The sequence below is a fragment of the Paramormyrops kingsleyae genome, chromosome 20 (genome assembly GCF_048594095.1).
Source record: "Paramormyrops kingsleyae isolate MSU_618 chromosome 20, PKINGS_0.4, whole genome shotgun sequence".
Classification (NCBI taxonomy): Eukaryota; Metazoa; Chordata; class Actinopteri; order Osteoglossiformes; family Mormyridae; genus Paramormyrops; species Paramormyrops kingsleyae.
In genome coordinates, this window is record NC_132816.1 from 5,901,047 (window position 1) to 5,920,609 (window position 19,563).

General features: G+C 44.4%; 1 protein-coding gene across 2 annotated transcripts in view; it reads right to left on the reverse strand.

Moving 5' to 3' along the window:
* Nucleotides 1-17,050, reverse strand: part of LOC111850788 (phosphofurin acidic cluster sorting protein 2) — a 77,175-nt gene extending 60,125 nt beyond the window's left edge. For both annotated transcript variants that reach the window (XM_023825048.2, XM_023825047.2), the window contains exon 1: nucleotides 16,684-17,050. In XM_023825048.2, coding sequence (XP_023680816.2) covers nucleotides 16,684-16,904 — 221 coding nt within the window. In that variant the 5' untranslated portion in view covers nucleotides 16,905-17,050. The remainder of the gene's footprint in view (nucleotides 1-16,683) is intronic.
* Between the last annotated feature and the right edge of the window lie 2,513 nt (nucleotides 17,051-19,563).

Below are 19,563 nucleotides of genomic sequence, written 5' to 3' on the forward strand. Positions count from 1 at the left end.
GGCTTGGCAGAAATCGCTCTGGCAAGATGAAAGACGCCTTCCACTCTGCGGGGCAAAAAACAGGCACTTCTCAGACGGCACGTTACGCTGAAAATAAAGGCAGGAGGCTTCAAATGGTCCTCACCATTTCCCACAGGAGGAGAAGCAAGCAAAGCACAGCAGAACTGAAAGACTCCATTGCTCGACAGGCTCTGATAGTTGCCCGTTAGGCATTAAGAGGCTGTCAGGGAATCCAACCAGGGCCACCCCCAACTGTACCATCATGCACCATCACTGGACTCTTGTTTACTGGGAAGTCTGTGAAGAAGCACGCTTTGGCTAGCTATCTGTGCGGAATGGCTCTAAGATTCAACTCTCACCTGAACAAACACACGGACGCTGTTCTACAGATAAGAGAATGAGGAAGCATTGTGTTTTCAAACCTTGGCTAGGCTCACGATCTCCTTAATGCAGAATTTCACCCATCCATATTTAACAACTTTATCCAGTTACACTGACTACGATCATCTGCACACATGCACCCACACACAAACATACAATCTCACATTACCATACATTAAGAGTGCTACTTCAAAAAGCATGCTTGATAATATTTTAAATAATTCATGCACGTTAAGTCGGAGTATTGCAGTGAATCTATATGTCTCCATGTCGTCTCAGCTGCTCAGATGATGCTTTTATCTAGAGTGACTTGATCTGTCGATACAGAGCAATGTTACTTCTTTTTCTGCTCTGTTCAATGGCCACTAACTTGGGTTCTGACCCAACAAACTTCTGGTCTGGATAACAAATACACTGCCTGCAGCCCTCATTAAGACACCAAGGTCTCAGGTGTACCGGAAAAAAAGAGATGATCAAAACGTACCAGGAATGCCAGCCCCCAATTATCGAGAACCCTGAATAATGAGAAGGCACAAGTCTTTAGATCCTCAGTCAAAACAAATGGTTCCTCTGGAAGGAAAGATGGGAAAATGAGTTGAACTAATAAGGGCCCTGGACAGCGCCGGTACAACAGCAGAGCGCTGACAGAGCGAGCCTTTGTCCCCCGATGAACGGCTTTTTTCGTTGGTGCTGGCAAACGTCATTCAGGAAATGCCTGAGCGCTGGGCCAAAAAAAAGAAAAGGGGGGGAGAGACGTTCGCAAATATTGGTTTCCTTTTCACATTTAATTTCATTCTCTTTGACATCCTCCCTGGTGAAGATGCCTTCCAAGGCACAGAACCCCACGGAATCATGCTGTGAGCTCACAGGGGCCCACCCCAGGAGGACGGGCTGGAGGGTGCAGAACAAGAGTTACCGCTGTACAGTATGTTCATTTGATTAGATAAAGTGTCTATTATTGAATAATTTGAAAATATATTTACAAAATGATTTCCTTGGACCCTGACTACAAAGGGGTGTTTTTCAGGACAGTGCTATTATTTCCCTGTCATTGTACAGGCTGTCAGGTCAGATAATACTCAGTTTTTACGAGTTAGAAAATGCCGTGGAGGTAGTCGAGATTGACATAGATAGGAAAAAATGAACCAACTTCAGGCTCATGTCAGCACTGAGTAAAACTGCGAGTGGCTGCCCATGTCTAATGAAGCAGGGCCGATCTAGTAGCCCTATTTCTACATCTCAGAGCTTCAGACTCATTTGCAGGAGTGTGAGCAGAATGTGGGGCAGCACCTCCAGCAATCCGGTAACTTCTCAGCAAAAGGCAGAGTGACAAAAATCACTTTGGATCCAGGAAGCCTTGCAGGAGGAAGCAAGGGAATAAATATTCCCTGGTGGTAAATTGGAGATGGATGGGGGGGTGGGGGGTGGGGGAGAAGGAGACCATACCAAGAGTCAGGGAGGTGCGTTCCTCAGCCGCAGGCTTTCATCCAACACCTCAGATGGTGGTACTCTTCAAAGCCTGAGGTCTGACCAAACAAACACGAAGCCAGCGACTGACTGGTCAGAACATGCCATTGAAAAGGACATGAAACAGAGTATGAGAAACGCAGCACTGAATTCAGAAACATACCAGACAGGAATTCTGCCAGCGATCAAGGTTACGTTGGAACTGGGTGTCCAACAGAGTCGCTTGATTCACAAGAATGAGGACGTGCCAGCTGAGAGGAAACAAAGCAGACAGCATGCCGAGCCAATCGGCCCTTTCCATCAAAGATGCGCACGGTGAGACGCGTTACGGGCACTGGGGGGGCGCGGGCGATGAGGCAGCGCTGCGCCGGTGGGAGGCCCTTCAGAGGAATCCTGCATTATTCACGGCCCAGCATTTCCTGCTTTTAAACACCTTGTAAAAATCCACTGTAGATCCCGGGACACTGGGGATGGTTCGCGGAGAAGGCCTAATTCCGCACGAGGCAGACTAACGGAGCATGACGCCTCTGACTGTCCTCCTGCTTCTCCGCTGCGTCGGGCAACGCTAAATTAACACCACTTAATGCATCACAGTAGAAAGCGGGGCAGTGCAGGGGTACAGCGGGTAGCCACACGCCTCCGAAGACAGGCAGGAAGGTACACTGCTGTCTCCTGTTTACTCACAGTGTGCGATAATGTGCCTCAGTGTGACAGTCCAGTGGACTCCGAGGGTGGTCCCTGCCTTATGTAGTCTAGAATAGGCTAGAGGCCCCATGCAGCACTGTAGTGAATAAGCAGTTGGAAGAAAGATGGCATGCATGGATGGATGGGTGGGTGGATGGATGGATGGACATTGGAAAGAAAGAACTGAAACAGCCAGCAGCTCTTTGCCATGTAGTAGGTTTGGGGCCATTTTCATACTGATATACTCAAAATCAAGAGGCCAAGCCTATTCAGATACAAACATATTGAAAGCGTAAGAAATCCTGCAGAGGCTGTCCATCAAGGCTGACCGGGCAAGGCTGAAAGTCATGGCTGACCGTGTGACCGAGGCTGATCGTGCGAGGCTGATCGTGTGAGGCTGACTGTCATGGCTGACCTTGTGACCGAGGCTGATCGTGTGAGGCTGACTGTCATGGCTGATCAATGGACCGAGGCTGATCGTGTGAGGCTGACTGTCATGGCTGACCGTGTGACCGAGGCTGATCGTGTGAGGCTGACTGTCATGGCTGATCATGCGACCGAGGCTGATCGTGTGAGGCTGACTCTCATGGCTGACCGTGTGACCGAGGCTGATCGTGTGAGGCTGACTGTCATGGCTGATCATGTAACCGAGGCTGATCGTGTGAGGCTGACTGTCATGGCTGATCATGCGACCGAGGCTGACCGTACCAGGCTGACTGTCATGGCTGACCGTGTGACCGAGGCTGATCATGCGAGGCTGATCGTGCAAGGCTGATCGTGTGAGGCTGACTGTCATGGCTGACCATGTGACCAAGGCTGATCGTGCGAGGCTGATCATGCAAGACTGATCATGTGAGGCTGACTGTCATGGCTGACCGTATGACCGAGGCTGATAGTGTGAGGCTGACTGTCATGGCTGACCGTGTGACCGAGGCTGATTGTGCGAGGCTGACCATGCAAGGCTGTCCATTGTGCTTCTTTCAGAGGGTTTATTTACTTCAGTATTTTACCTAATCTCACTTTGATCACAGCTCAAACCCACTCGCTGTGAGAGGCAGCAGTTTAAAATCCCCGCTGACAGACATGATGGCTCACAATACCATGCGGGATTCCCAGTGTTTCTTCTCTACTTCCCCCTCCCGATGAGGCAAATTTAAATGGATAAGACGCACCGATTTGCATTTCATTTAGTGGGATCAGCCAGTGTCCGCCACTCTATTAATTCTTTTAATTAACCGGCCTTTGCCTGCGTTTACGTAAAAACATTATGGGTGGAGAGAGGGAATTTTCAAATGCATATACTAAAGTAAATTTAACTAAATTAAAATGAAATCAACCTTTTTTCCGGCACTGAATGTATGACTGAAATCACATCAACGCTCAACACGTTAAACTGCATGAAGCATCCACATGAAATGGTGAGAAAACTCCAATGCGGGGCCCGAAATGTGCAAGGCGGAGAGCACTTTGATGGACAGGCACCCACGCAGGGGGGCAACAGTGCAGAGACTGCTGAGACACAGAACTTACTGCAAAGATAACACTGTGTGCCCTGCATCAATATGAGGGTCGCAATTCATGCGATCCCCGCAATTCCTCTTACAGATGCACCCGTCACCTTGTTCTACGCAAGAAAAAAGCAGATAGGAGAATCATACTGAGTCGCTTAAAAGACTCTTCCCCACAAACCTTAATGCATTTCCAAAAAAATTAAACAGGACTGCAAATTTGCAGTAGAATGATTTAAGATGGAATTGCGCAAATACTGATTCCACAAAGGGCAAAAGGAATCTGGAATAAAATATGAATCTCAGCGTCATCTGAAGAACAGCTGGGCGAGATATTGGAGTTGCTGAGGTAACAAAACAACTGCATGTTTTCTCTGCTCCTCTTAACAAGCTTTGTCATTTTTATCTTTCTTTAGTTTATACAAACGACATCTCAAGCCTTTCAAGTTATGTTTATATACTGCAACGTGTTAGTGATGTACGGCACATGTTTCTATTGCTGTTCTGCACTTTAACCGGTGTCTTAACCCCTCTTTACTGCAAAATGAATTACCCACACTGCACTGGGGCATCAGATGGCCCAGCCAACCAAGGTGACTCAGTACAGATGAGTGTCACACACCAACACACACAGGAAACCATGAGGCTGCCTTATGGATTACCATGTCCTGATTCGTTGGGATGGAACCATGTGAACAGCAGAAGTAATATTTAATAGGCTGAGGTAGGGGCCATGGATGGAACCAGCAGAGATGGTTATTGGGAAGGTAACAGAGGTTGGGACATACCTCTTGCCCCCCAACACGACAAGGAGCAGCCTGCACCTCTCTGACTTCCTCGAAGGCCCACCCTTCACTTTCCCCATGGAGGTCAAACAAGACGAGTTCTTCCACTACGCGGGGATCTGACAGTTGTTTCCAGGGTAACACTCCGCTGTGCCCTAGCTACATATTAAAGTGCATTTTCACTGGCAGGTTGGCTGGAAGAGCACAGTAGAGAGCCGGGCCTCGCTCAGCTTGTAGGAAATGCCTCTTTTCAGTGGCCAGGCAGCGGCCTCCTAATGAAATCCGACTGCGGTCATCCTCAGGGCCCGACGATGTGACAGAGTGGGCTATCAGGGTGAGGCGGTGGCCCAGGGTGACCCACCTCCCCTGGGGCTCACATCCCCAGCACTGCTAACCTCGCAGCCCAGACGCCGACCCACACATGGGATCCATCTCCCGAAACGGGAGCCGTAGACGATCAGCCTCGTCTCGTCCCGCCATCCATACCGCCGGTGACCCAACGCGACAGGAAATGGATCACATGTCCGACAGGAAGCCTGGTGAACTCTTCCCCTCAGTAGAAGGCTAATTTACAGCAGCGCCAAATGCTAACCATGTATCGTAGAGTCCCTATGTTCTCCAGGACGTCTTAAGAAGCACAGAACTCCCTCCCAAACCCCTCATAGCCAACCGCTAAACTGGGACAATTTGGGACAGTCCAGTTCAGCAGAAACACACCTACAGCTTAAGGTTCATGGTTTAGTTTGGGCGGACAGTGAACTGGCAGTCTTTGTTTGAAGACCCCATATGCCCTTTCCCACTTTCTCTTCCATTTCTACTGCCCTACACCTAGAATATGCACCATCGCTCCACAGCAAAGAAAAAAAAAAAGACTCATAGCCTCCTTCCCATCATGTTTTTTTTTATATATAGATGGCAGACACAGAGGCCTTTAAATCACAGAAAGGTAGGGGGGGGGGGGGGTGGGGCATGGGTGGCAAAGAGAAAGAATTTTTTTTTTTTTAAAAAGCCACACACTGTGTTGGTTTACAGAGTATGACATCACCATCTTTCCAGATATCTGACTGTGCAACAGTGCATTACAGCACCATTCTATTCAAACAAACTGCAAATAAACACTAACTGGCCAGAGACCTGAGAAGGCTCTCCTCATTTGCGTGATTTCTGCAAGGAACCAGGAACCCGCAACGCAGCTCAGCTGCGGGAAATTCCCAAGCCATCCCCTCATAAAGCTCTCGCATTTCCCATCAAATATTAAAACCTCCCTATCACCCATACTTTTAATTCATAAAATGAACTACGTGATTTTTAATTCTGGGTTCATAAAATCAGCAGAGTGCTGTTGTACTCAGAGCCTCATTTCAAAACTTAATTTTTATAATTGGCTTCAGTTTAGTCCATCTGCATTGATTACATTTCTGTAGTCATTTATCCATATATTTTTTTTATTTTTTATTATCCACATAAAAATGAGCGTCTGAGTGGGAGAATATGAGGATGCAGCAGGTTCAGCCAAAGTGATGTTCAGGAAGCACAAAGAGCCTCTAATTCATACTAGAACAGCACAATTATACTGGAACATTTTTTAAACAAACATGAAAAGTACTCCGGTATATTAATAAAAAATATATATTACCCCTTACTGAAAAATATCAGCCTACAAAGTTTAATTACACTATTTCTGATTTAATCCTCCCATTACATCTTCGAATCCAGGAAATGTGCTTAGCAAGAAATCAAATTTGTGAGCAAAAAAAAAAAGAAAAGAAAAAGACTAGTCAGTTGTAAGTGAACTAATCTGAGTCTCCTTGTTCTCAGGGAACAGAGGCCAGTCAAAACCAAACTAACATCTGAAAACCAACGACACGGTCGCTGCTGGAACGGCCCAAAAACCGGACAATGAAATGGATCTTGCCGGCCCATTTGTCAGAAATAATAAACTGCTTACAGAGAGATGGATTGGGGGAGTTAGGCAGACTGCAGGGATACACTGAGTGCCTAATTAAAGCAAAAATTCCAGTGTTTTAATACCCTATAAAAGCTGCACCATAAAACACGTCCTAGAGTTACCATGGACACTGTTACCTGCCCCCCAGGCCAGCCTACCTAACCCCATGGCCCATAGCTGGTGGCTCTTCCAAGAGCCCGTCACGCTGACAGGCACACGGTGACAGAGCCGCGGAGCCTTGTCGACAGGCCATCTGTCAGTGAGATTTCACCTCGGTGCTGGCAAAGCCTGCCCTCCATCACGGACAAGCGAGCGGAGCTCCGGCCGTCAGCGGAAATAGGCAGAGCTGCATGCAGACGGCACAGCCTTCCTGTTCAACAGTGAAACCCCCACCCCCCAACCCCCACCTATTTCTGGGATTTAAGGATTCGGATCATTGTTTACGGACCTCTTTCTGAACTTGGCTTCAACAATCGAGCATCTTTCCAACAGCGCACAGATATCTAGGCTTTACTCCATTATTCTGCAAGGTAATTTGTCCCATTAAGTGATAACCAGAGGACTGGTCATGTATGAGGAAGTTGGACAAAAGAATATGAATCATCATGAATCGTTCAGAAAAAGGAAAAAAAAAAAAGCTCTTTCGAAACAAATAAGACATGCACTTACATCAAAGTAGCCTTGCGCTTATAAAAGGGGGCATTAGCTCGAACCCGCAATGAGGTACTTATGCACAGATCTTTACCTACATTGCATGTTCTCCAGATACCAACTACATAGCTGTTTGGAAAGGAAAAGCTGAATAAAAGCTAACTTGGCTAATTGCTAAATGCTAAACGCTAGTCGGCGTAGACTGACCTGAGTGTGCCGTACATCTGGAGGAAACACAGCAGCAGCTACTGAGCGCGTGCAACGGTTTCCCATGTAATGTTCCTGCACCAGTGGCTTCTTGTTTCTACAAATAGGAAACTAACTTTGAATGTTTCACTTTGAAAGCTTTGTTCTTGGTTGCTCAGCCTCATCATTCCTGCCACCTTGACGCCATTCTGTTGAGGACTGACTTGGCTTAAGATGACAGGAGGTCCTGCAGGAGTCCCCCCCACCCCCCCCAGCCCCCCCAGCCCACTCCAAAAGATCAAGATGATTCAACATGAGTATCATCTGGCAACAAGCCAGCCCCCTCCATCCCCTGCCTCCCACCTAAAGACCACTTTCCATACCAATCATAAACATCATGTCTTCTCTATAATCTCTGCAGTATTTTTTATTTCTGTGTATTTTTGGCAGCAGAAGAACAAAGCAGTTTGATCACTGGTCATTGACTGGCGCAGCTGTTGGTTGATAGAAAAATCCTGCCTTGTACTGTACAGCGTGGTGGACGATAAGGTATGCAGCCGTGGAAGCCAGCCTATGGGGGCAGTCACGTAGACCCCCCCCCCCCCAGCATCCTCGAGAGACGGGAGTTTGGGGGCCACTGTGGGCCTCGCATGTGCATCATCATGGCGCCTCCTCCACAGGCAACCTTAGCAGGACCAGAGCTGCTTGATGAAATTACTGCACGCTAATGCTAATGGCAAAATGCCAGATAGATCAAGCTGGGCTATTTGGACGTAGCTGAGGCAGATAACAACAGCACCCTGAACTCTATGTTCTAATTACTTCTTGTGGTGTATTAGCAGCACAAGATAAGTACCTGCTATAAGATGAAAATCAGTATTCAGATGTATAATAGTATGGTATGAGTTAATACCTGGGTCTTATTAATGTTTTATTAATGTCAAAGATTACTAATGTAATGAAAAGGTCATTTGAATTTATACCAATAAATTATTAAATGGCAATGAGTGCATTGTTGGCACAAAATTTGGTGATTTGCTCATGCAAATTCAAGAAACTGAACAGCAGCTTTAGGCACAGCGATAGAGAACCACATATAGTAGGTAGAATTATCTAAAGCAGTGATTCCCAACCCGGTCCTAGGGGACCCGAAGACAGTCCACGTTTTTGGGCAGCCGGGAGCCTGGCAGGGAGCTGGGAGGAGCAAAATCATGGACCGACTGTGGGCCCCTGAAGACCGGATTAGGAAACACTGACCTGAACTAAGACGCAGAGGCAAAAAAAAGCCTGAGTTCAGTGCAGGTTCTAATAGGGAAACAATCAAGAGCAGGACCATTTCACAAATCATAGGGCCTTTCTGACTTTCATGGGCTTGGAGTAGATAAGGAAAGCAAAGACACAGCCATACAACCTGTTCAGTATATCTCATAGAGCCTAAATCAGATAACGTTCTCTGAATTTTCTGCAGGTTGCGCAACTGTAATGCTTTCATAGATCAAAACGGAGACATGCAAAAAGGAAAACAAAATCAAAAAAGCACCAGTGGAAACCATATTTCCCAGACCAAAACCTCAATAACTCAATTATTTAAACATGAATGTGAAGTTAAATACCATGTTTAAGTGTTATTTTTCCCAGACCACGCAGAGAAACATTTAAGGAAAGCCTTGTCATAACCGACTTAATGGCAAACAGTGTTTAAGAGAGTAAAACAGACTTTGGGACTCGAGAAATTTGGTTTCAGATGGATGTACTCAGCAAAATGTTCTTCAAACGAGGAACAGAAATTGGGTTAACGGCAGGGGGCGGGGGGCATGGGGAGTGGGGGTAAGCTGCCAGAATGACATTAACTCCTTGGCTGACAGCACACATTAAACAGCTCCAGGAAATGACACTGGAGTTGCCATATAGCAGAGCCAGAGGCCCCTTGTCGGTGTGTGAACACGAGGCTACGTTAGCGAAAGGCTCAAGAGGGCGCTCTAAGGGTCTGTACACAGACACCACCCTTAATTAATTTTAAATGACTTCTGACATGTCATCAAATATTCAACGGGACTAAAAGCACCTAATGATTGCATAAAATCCCTTATACAAATAGATTCAACTGTTTTTTTTATTATTAATTTCCAGGAAAGTCTAAAGTACTTTGAAGGGAAATTTAGATGTCATTTTGCAACAGGTTGAGGCCTTAAACTAGGTAATAAAGTCTATAATAAAGGTTGTACTGTTCTGCAGGCGAATGGCTCAGTGTATCTCAGCACTGCGGCTGCAGTGACAGCTGACTGTCAGATCCCTGATGGCATCGGTCAAGCTGAGGCTTGCTGACAGCCATGAAATGCAAGGTGCAGCTTCTGTACCATGGGCCCCCTTACAGCCAACCTCTGCCACCATCTGTTGACTAGGGTCCCAACAAATACATCAAGGCTTAATAATACGTCCAGGACGGCCGAGCGAGAAATGGGAGAAATCTCTCGGCTTATTGTCGTGTTTCTCGAGCAGGACCGTACCCTTCCCACCACACCCAGTGAGGAACTAGCAGGAGGCGGCTTATGTGTGAGGTCACATGGCTTTGGGCACTAACAGGATGGCCCGCCTACCCCCGTCGGATATCAGGTCAGGACACACACCCAGATATGAGAGGACGAATGGATGTGGGGCCACTCAGTGACTATAAATGAATGTTCTACGATTTCCACATGATTTAAACAAGGATGGCAGCACAGACTGGCTGCAGTGCGTGTGACTGGCCCATGTAGAGTAAGGTGGAAGTTCCCCTTTGCCTGACCATCAGCATGTGACAACCTGCGGTTTCCTCCAATTACTAAGAGGGCTTGCTCTCTATTTCCCTCCCTCTCCCAGGGTACCAAAGTTGCACTGCGGTTCAGACTCAGCTCAGTGCTCCATCACAAATAATGGCCCATACGGCGTCCCACACCAATTAAACTCCAATAAAAGCCAATAAATAACTGACATGGGGCTGCCTTCCTAAACCAGACTCAAACACAGTTAATTACAGGAAACATTTATCCAAGGTTGGTAAAGATCACCCACTCACTGGAACGCGAGAAGCTAGAACATGCATTAGTTATGTATAACATGTCTTCTATCGTCCACATTATAGACTAAAATTAATTAGCGTTTTCCAACATCTTACAGTGAAGCTGCACTTATAAGCAGCTGAGGTTTTCAAAAAGAGTTTCATTTTGATCTTTCATGCGAACAGGGAAATATTCCATCCCACGCTTTGGAGTCCTCAGTCGTCAGGAAGCTTCACAGGTTAGAAATCCACTCCGAGCTTCGGGTGAAAGCTGCTTTTCGGCCATAGGGATTTTCACTGTTGTCATGGCTGCGTTCCGTGTGTTTCCCCTAAAGACCTCGCTTTTATTCCCCCCCAGGGACAAAAGCCCACAGCCTACTCAGAAACCTGTGCTCATTACCCAGAGCAGGCAGGCATATCTGGGCCACGGATGATTAATACCTCTGCAGGCTCAGAGAGCAAACTGTGAGCTTGTTCAGGTGTCAACGTCACGATTTTTACAGCGGTACTTCACCTTCCTGTACCTGCCTTCCGCAGAAAGATCACCAGGTTACCACTGCAGGGACAGACAAGCAGGCTCACAGTGAGGCATGCTAACTGGGAATAAGGGTGGGTCCCTCTGTGACTGCATACATCTGTGACTTCTAAAGCGCTCTTGATGAAAGTGTGACCTTTGAGAGCACTTTTCAGTATGCAGCCAATCAGTACTCTCTGTAAGTCATCTATCCTACACCCAACCTCCCCCTGACAGAAATGCCTGCCTGGCTAACAGGTGGGGAGGTGTTTTCTCATTTACTCACAGTTTCTGTCGGCTGTGCCGGCACAGAGTTCTGAGGAGAGACGGCTGCCTGTGCTTGTCATCTGTGAGATATCTAACATGCCTTTGCAGGTAACTGTCTCGGCATTGTTCTTCCATAGTGTCATAATGAGGCAACGAGGATGCGTGGTCATGATTATATTGCAAACTAACATCTGCTCTCAGAAGGTGCCAGCCACCTCCTGTTCTTTCATGGTCAAGATGGAGATTCTTTGCTGGCCAGGAGTCCATTGGAATGCTTACTCAATCAGCCTCACTCAGATCCAAAGGACTACACAAGACAGTACTAAACGATACCAGAAAGTGTAAAACTAGACAGTATGCAGCCAGTGGGTGATAAAATGCAGTAACTGTGCTATAAAGTGCAGGTGCCATTGATGTGCCTGGCATGGGAAATGCGGTTGTTGGAAATGCAAATGTCTCAGGGACAGAAGCTGATAGTAGCCAGTGTTTCGATGCTGTGAAACCTATTACTAGTCTCCATGGGGTCCAGGCTTTGTTCCTGCTTTAGTTATGGTCTGGAATTATAGCTTGTTAGCAGCATTTAAGGTGCAGCTGGTGAATGGGAGGTACTTCAGTCCCTGTGACCTTTTAGCCAGACGTCCATCTTGATCCTCTGTCAATGACATCTTTGCAGTTCCATTCAGAATCCTGTCCATCCTCCACGCAGACAGCCCAATATAAAGCCTGGATTTTGCCTTTACCCTGAGTTCCTCCACCCAGCTACATTTCAGCTATTTTGCTTAAGTTGCTCTGAAGGCCGTGATAGTTTCCTAATCTTTCCGACGTAATGCAGTTAGAGACTAACTGGAACTTACAAGTGCCGAACAAGCGGTTGGTTAGTGAACATTCAAGGTCAATGGGAAAAGTTGACAACAATCTAATAAGTAAAGAGCATCAACCGACAGAGGCCCCATCAGCCACTTAGTTATTAGGAATAAAACCCAGTCATGAAAACAGATCAACCCAAAGTTGGGACTTTACTATATAAGGAGGGGTATTTGAGAAACTGTGCCTCATTTATGGAATAGGTGCACATTTCGGATGATGATAAAAACAAAGTTGCTTGATTTACAAACATAACTACATAGCCAAAAGCTCATAACTAATATGTTAAGTCAATCATGTCCCTGACACACTGCACAACCATAAACGCCCACTTTTATTACCCTTACACAATCATGTTATTATCTTGTGGACAAGCCAATAAAATGGCTTGAAACAGCAATGGGACATAAATGAACTGGCCCCTGGCGTGTATTGAATGCACGTTATGGATTTCTGTGACGACGGCCGCAGGGATGTTATGTTACGGGCCAAGGGATCGACCTTTACAAACACTACGAAACACACCACTGTCAAGGTCTTCCAAGAGTTGTCCCTTTGAATGTGAACGACTCAAAGCACATCTACGGCTCCATCAATGGTGGTTCAGAGTGTCAAACTATGCAAATCTCAATTTTCGGGATAACCAAAAGGCCCACTCATTGAGGCATGAATCATCAGCAAACTGAACAAGGGTCAAATGAACCTTTTGCTCTGAAACTTAAACAAGAGCTGGACCATGGCTTCCAGACCCTGTCTCCCTAACAGTTTGCTTTATCAAGATCTCATCTTATGATGCATAAGCACAAAGACCCATCCCTAGAGATGTACAATATATCATTAATATATCGACATGGATCCAGTGTGTCAGTCTTGGTTGATGTTGCTATCCAATATATAGACTTCATACTGAGTCTATACATATTGACAGATTGGTTATTGGTATTGTGATATTAAACAAAAAAATATTGGTATCGGCCAAAATTTCCACAACAGTGCATCACTCATCCCCCATCCCCCTGCCTCAATACCTGCCACGAAAGATCTACAGTCTTCCAAAATTCATTCACATGCACATTTGTCAAAAGGCACTGTTATGCCACATCCACATGATAAAGAGTTTTCTGGCTGTTTTATCTTTCAAAAACCACTTAACCTAAATTGCTCCAGTAAAACACCCAGCTGTATTTCACTGGATAACTCATCAGTCCAGGGACTAAATGTCACATAAATATAATTACAATATAAATATTTAGTGTATCATAATTACACTGCCTTATCTTAATGTATTGCCTGATTTTCTAAATACTGTATCCTTGTATTTTATGGGATTAGAATTATAAAATTTATTGCGACAATCTACATTTTGCAGATGGTTTGAAACATCTGTGAAAAGTTTAAGGAGAAGTGCATTTAATGCCAACAATGGAGTTTGGACGGCCATGTGGAAACAATTATTAATATTTCCGGACATTTTCACGTCAATTTCAAATTTTATACGTATGAACACTCGTGTGAATTTGCTGTATCCCTCATCAAATCCATGTGTAGGCTACACACAGGCACTGTTAGGCTAATGTTAAAAAGACGCTGGAGTGCATTCAGCTAACACGCTAAACACGAAAGTCAGCTTGGGCCTCCTCTTCGGCGGTTCATACAGGACAGCCAGTCACATTTTTTCTGGCTTTAACAGCTGCTATCATAGGTGCAACACAACCGTTTAGACTAATAATATTCTAAAGTTATGGGTTTTGAATGGTAATGTGCGATGTTTTAATTATACTGAATTAATAGGTAATTCAAATACAACAGCCTAAACTATTCCCTGCAGTGTGGATGTTATTTTCATAGTAATACTGCACCCTTTACAGCAAAGAATATTTTAAATTCAGAGTTGGGAATACTGTTAATAATAAAGGTAAGAAAGTGTCGTACACATGATAAAAAATGAACATCAAAACATGAAAGTGACCAAATCTATCAAAGTCAGAGTGTGTCATCGCAGTTACTTCAAGGTTCACAGAATGTCGCGATAGTCTTTGTCTTTATACGGGTGCATTTATGATACCTTCCGAGATTCAGCATCACGCTGATAGAAGCCTGCATTATATACAGGTGTCATTATTAAATTATCACATAGAGCCTGATGGCTTTGAATACCCTACAAATCTCATAAAGGAACATGCAATATTGGTAATGTTAATACAGTATCTCCAAACTAATCAGGAAATGATGCAGTGACAGTGATGTGTAGCTGGTCATTGACATTATTACCACATACATGAATCGTTGTTCTTGCAGTACATACATGATATGTCCAGGTAACACAAAAGGGTGACCAAAAGATGAGCATTTTCTGACCAGATGTGTCAATCTCACTTAAAACAGGCATCCAGAAAAAAAAACATGGGAGAACATCACTAAACGAAACAGATGGTTGGGTTCAATGAGGATGTCCTTTTAATTAAAATCATGATCCGCAGAATTTGCCAGAAAAGACTTAACTTGGGATCACAGAATGCCCTGTTGTCTGACGTCATGCGAGCCAGCAATAAGCAATATCGTCTGGCAGAAGCGAGAGGGATTGTTGCTCGGAAAAAGATTTAAGAAACCTGCTTCCAGACAACTGGTGTCAGTTTTACTGCAGTGTATATGTCAGACATGTTTGCTTCTTATTAGACGTTGTCTGTCAATGACTGGAAGCCCAGCTGGTACCTACAACACAAGCACAAGATTCGTCTGCTTTGTTATGCATTCTGCTAATTCCTGAGAAATAATCTTTTCCAGACTCAATGTTATGACTCATGTAATCACGAAATACAATTGGTTGTGTCAACCGATTGCTGCATCACTAGAGGCATACAGTGCGATGTAAATTTGTGCATAGTTGCATGCAGATCCACTGAAATCCATTTAGGATAATCATTTAGGCCATAACTTTTGCTGCAATGATGTCAAACACACCCGTTTTACATTCTGATCTTTTAGTATTTCAGAGGTCTGTCTTCTGAAATTGACACTTCAATGGGGATTTTAAGGGCTTAGATAAGTGCTGTAATCATGAAATGGCTTAAACATCACAGCAGTCTTGGTACTGCTATAACCACTCATGAAGTTGAGGAGAAGCTCTCCTGGCCGTCTTCAGCAATAAAAATGTACGATCCACTAGGAATTTCTTCAGTCTAAGTCATGTCAACAAGTATCCCTGGCAAACAGTTTTTAGCTGGGGCAGCTGTTTGTGTAACATTTTAAGGTAAAACACAATCCTCACTGACATGGTTGACATTTTTTCCTTATTTTCCACATTTCAAATATCATAGCTCTGCTTATGCTGGTTAGCTCACATTCGCCTTATATAAGCACAGTTTAAATGACCAAAAAGTTTATGTAGCACATTCGAAGTGCATTTAGGAAGCCCCATTTTATCTGTAATAGATTTACAGGTTACCAGACTAAAAGATGAAGTTCTTCTTGATTCCACTCCTATCATATTGAAAGGAACAGCTCTCTCTCTCTCTCTCTCTCTCTCAATATATATATATATATATATATATATATATATATATATATATATATATATATATATATTTACACACACACACAAAGACGAAATCACGATAAAATGCTATTACACTTTATTACACTATTTTGTCAGTCCTTTTGTTACACATTATTTTAACCGTAACGTTTATCAAATAATCCTATGCTTTATAAGCAACATACATCATATTTTTGAACGGGCATTCAATCCCTTCTTTACCACGGTAAAAAAAAGGGTACACACGCCGGCACATCTTTTTCACATCCATTAATCTTACCGTAGATTGAGACAGCAACGTTTGGGTGTATTCCGAGACACATTAACACTGAGATACATGGTGAAATCAAGCACATGGGCATGGTGCCGATCAGACGGGCTCCCGGCCCCTGAGGCTCGTTACGGTACCCGGCACGGTGCCGATCAGACGGGCTCCCGGCCCCTGAGGCTCGGTACGGTACCCGGCACGGCGCCGCGCCTCCACAGCGTTCACAGCTGTCCGTGTAACGGTGCCGCGTCCTCAGACGTGAAGTTGCACGGCTCGGCGCATCGCCGCTTTCCGTGCTGGACACGGAAAAGTTCAGATTTACGTGCCTGCATCGCGGCTGGACGCTGCACATGTCCGCCAATGTGCCCGGGGCCGAAATGGTCAAATGACAGCGGCATTACACCGACGTGACACTGAAATCCTCCAGCAAACTCGCCAACAGCCATCTCCTGATGGCCAAACAGCCCATGCATTTGAAAAGTGCCGGATCGCTTTCTGCATTTTAACACAATAATCCATAAAAGAATGAGCGCAATCAAAGCAGCGGCTGAGCAAACATAAGCATAGAAAAGGGAGCGTGTACCGTACCTCGGAACGCAGCTCGGAGACGTGCGATCTATTTCCCAGGTTGCAAAAAGGTTCATAGGCACTGGGATCGGGCCAGAACCGGTCGAACCCAAGACGCCGCTTCCAGCCCCAGGACCGAGCACGACGGAGACAGGAGCCGGAGCAGAGCCGCCGCCGCCGCCGCTGCCTGGATTCAGGAAGGCGGCCCGGACCCCTCCTCTTTCCACAGCCGCCGCCATCATCGCCTCTCCCGGGTTGCAGCTCAAGCTGACAGTCTGGCGTTGTAGATCGCACACGATCCTCTCCCTAGTAAATCTGTCTCTCCCTCACTGGATCGACTCAGCTCAGTCCAGCCGAGGTACTCCAGACACGCGTAGGCGGGGCCTCTCCGCTAAAACTAACTACCATGCATTCTCATTCATGACCGCTAGGAGCTCTCTCTCTCTCTCATTTCTCTTTCAGCTGATTTACTTTTTTTTTTTTATTATTATTTATTTTTCTACTGCCACCTTTATTATATTAATGCATTTTGGCCATTTAAACGTGATTTGTGTTTTGGTTCAAGGGCATAATGTTAACTGGAATATTGTTCTAGTATATTTTCCTTTAGTCGGTGATCGTGCGTTTACTGTGTTATAACGCAGGAGAAAGGCTAAATTCTTCACCAGAAATAAATGACTATCATTATTGTATCTCGATTTTCAAAGCGACAACTTAAAATCCGATTAAATGGCCTGATATTTAATGACTGCAGTGTATTGCCTTTGCTGCTGTCATATTTAATCAATGCCACATGTTTAATAAAGGAGGCCATTTGCTTCTGTCAAATCCTTATCTGTGTTCCTGTTCACCTGTTCGGCTGCTAACTATAATGAAGTGTTTTGACCGTGCAGGGTCCCGGACACATTGTTCAGTAGCTTGCGATGGACATGCACAACGGATATTCCTTACCTTTTCATGAATACCCCCACGGTCATAGAAAATCTGAACCATCCGCAAACCAAGATTCAATGCCTTTCTGCTTGTCACTGTTGATGTGGAATCCCCTTTCAACGTATTCTCCTGCTACCGCCTCAAACTTAATCAATTCATTCGCTGTACTCAAAGGTTAAATGTAAATAAGTCTTTGCTTTCCTTGGTTTTGTATGAGAATCTATAGAATGAGTATTAATTCTATTCTTTGCTACCTGCACAATGTCCCTCAGTGAGGATGTTCAGAACATTAAAACAAACCAATGTTACGACATTTTATATGATTTTTTTGTTCTATTCGAAATGCCACCACAAAGAAGTTAAAACAGTTATGACTCTCATTCACTCATCTTCCACATCTTCCACACCCATGTACATGTTATATGCAAGATCACGGGGGCACAGCAGTGCTAACCACTGCACCACTGTGAAACCCGTCATTTCACAGACAATAAAACATAAATACCGACATGTTACTAAGCGGAATTACTGCATACATTTATATAGGTTATGTTTCTTAAAAATCTAACACAGTATTACCTTTAAGTATAAGGTTGGTGTGGTCCCTTTTGCATATCAACCTGATAAAGTATTTTTTTTCCAAATTAAAGAATGTCATGACTGTTTGCACAGTTTGCAAATAGATTCATTGCAGTATGGAATATCTTCCTTTTTAACTGTTCATAATGTTCTACCATAAGGCTAATTGCTATAGTTATAAATGTATTCTTTTCAATCATGTTCTGAAAGGTATCTACAATTCTTAATCTTTGCTTATCTGGCAGCTTTATAATAAAGCGCAATATTGTTCATTTTTCAAGCACAAACAAAAGAAAAAGCTTTATAATGAAATAATGAATATTTAAGAGGATGAAGTGCTATTCTGAACTTGGAATCACACCGTCCCCATTTTTGAGAACGTCGAACACCCCTTAAGGCTCTGTAACCATAGCACCAAAACACTCTACCCATTCATTCACGTGCAACTAATTTAAAAACTGTCAGGAAATTATTAATGACTATTAATGGTTATGCACTAAATTATTAATTAAACAGGTTTGCATTGTCGATTGGGGGCGAAATGGAGAGCGATATTCACAGAGTCATAGAGTAGCCTAGACGCAATGATACATGCATATATTTGCGCAAACGTAATGTAAGTGAAGCATTTATGAACTACTTTGGATACAAGCAGTTATAAATATCACAGATAATAAAGTTCATTAGCGGTTCTACCTTCTTTGCTTTCACAGGGTTACCCAGAGAGGGTTAACATCTCTGGATCAGCCACGCCCGTGCTGGACTGGCTTGAATGAGAGACGGGGCACCATCTGTGAGCGTGTGTGCACCAGTGCCTGGGCTTTTTCAAGCTGGCCTTCCTTTTGTTGTGACAGGTCGCGCACATATGCTTTGCTACGCCAGAGCTGCCTCTAACTTAACGCTCTCTCTCTCCTGCATGCATTATGTCTGCTATGTTGTCTAAGTATGTTTTCGACAGAAATTGTCTTCGTGTGCCTCCAGTATATTTCCAGTATAACCCACACTAAGATATATAACCTCCTTTCCAAATGCTTTTCAATTACAGTTCAATTCTCAGCCAAACTTAAAACTTGCAATCCCCCCCGCAAATTTATGTTCAGGAATGAGCCGCTATTTAAATTTTATGGCAGTGAATGGCATGTACATTTCAAACTAAGTTTAAATACAGTATGTTGGCCATAAGCTTTACCAGTTAATTATAAAAAGAGCTACCGAGAATCATTACCACGTTACATTCATTATGCCATTGCCAGTATTTTGTACTTTAATTGAAGTACTATGGTGCCCTCTATAGGCGTTTATTGCTTATAGTCACGTGATAATGTGAGCATTCAACTACTTAATAGGTTTTATTACCAAAAAAGCTTCGAAATGCACAAATAAACAGAT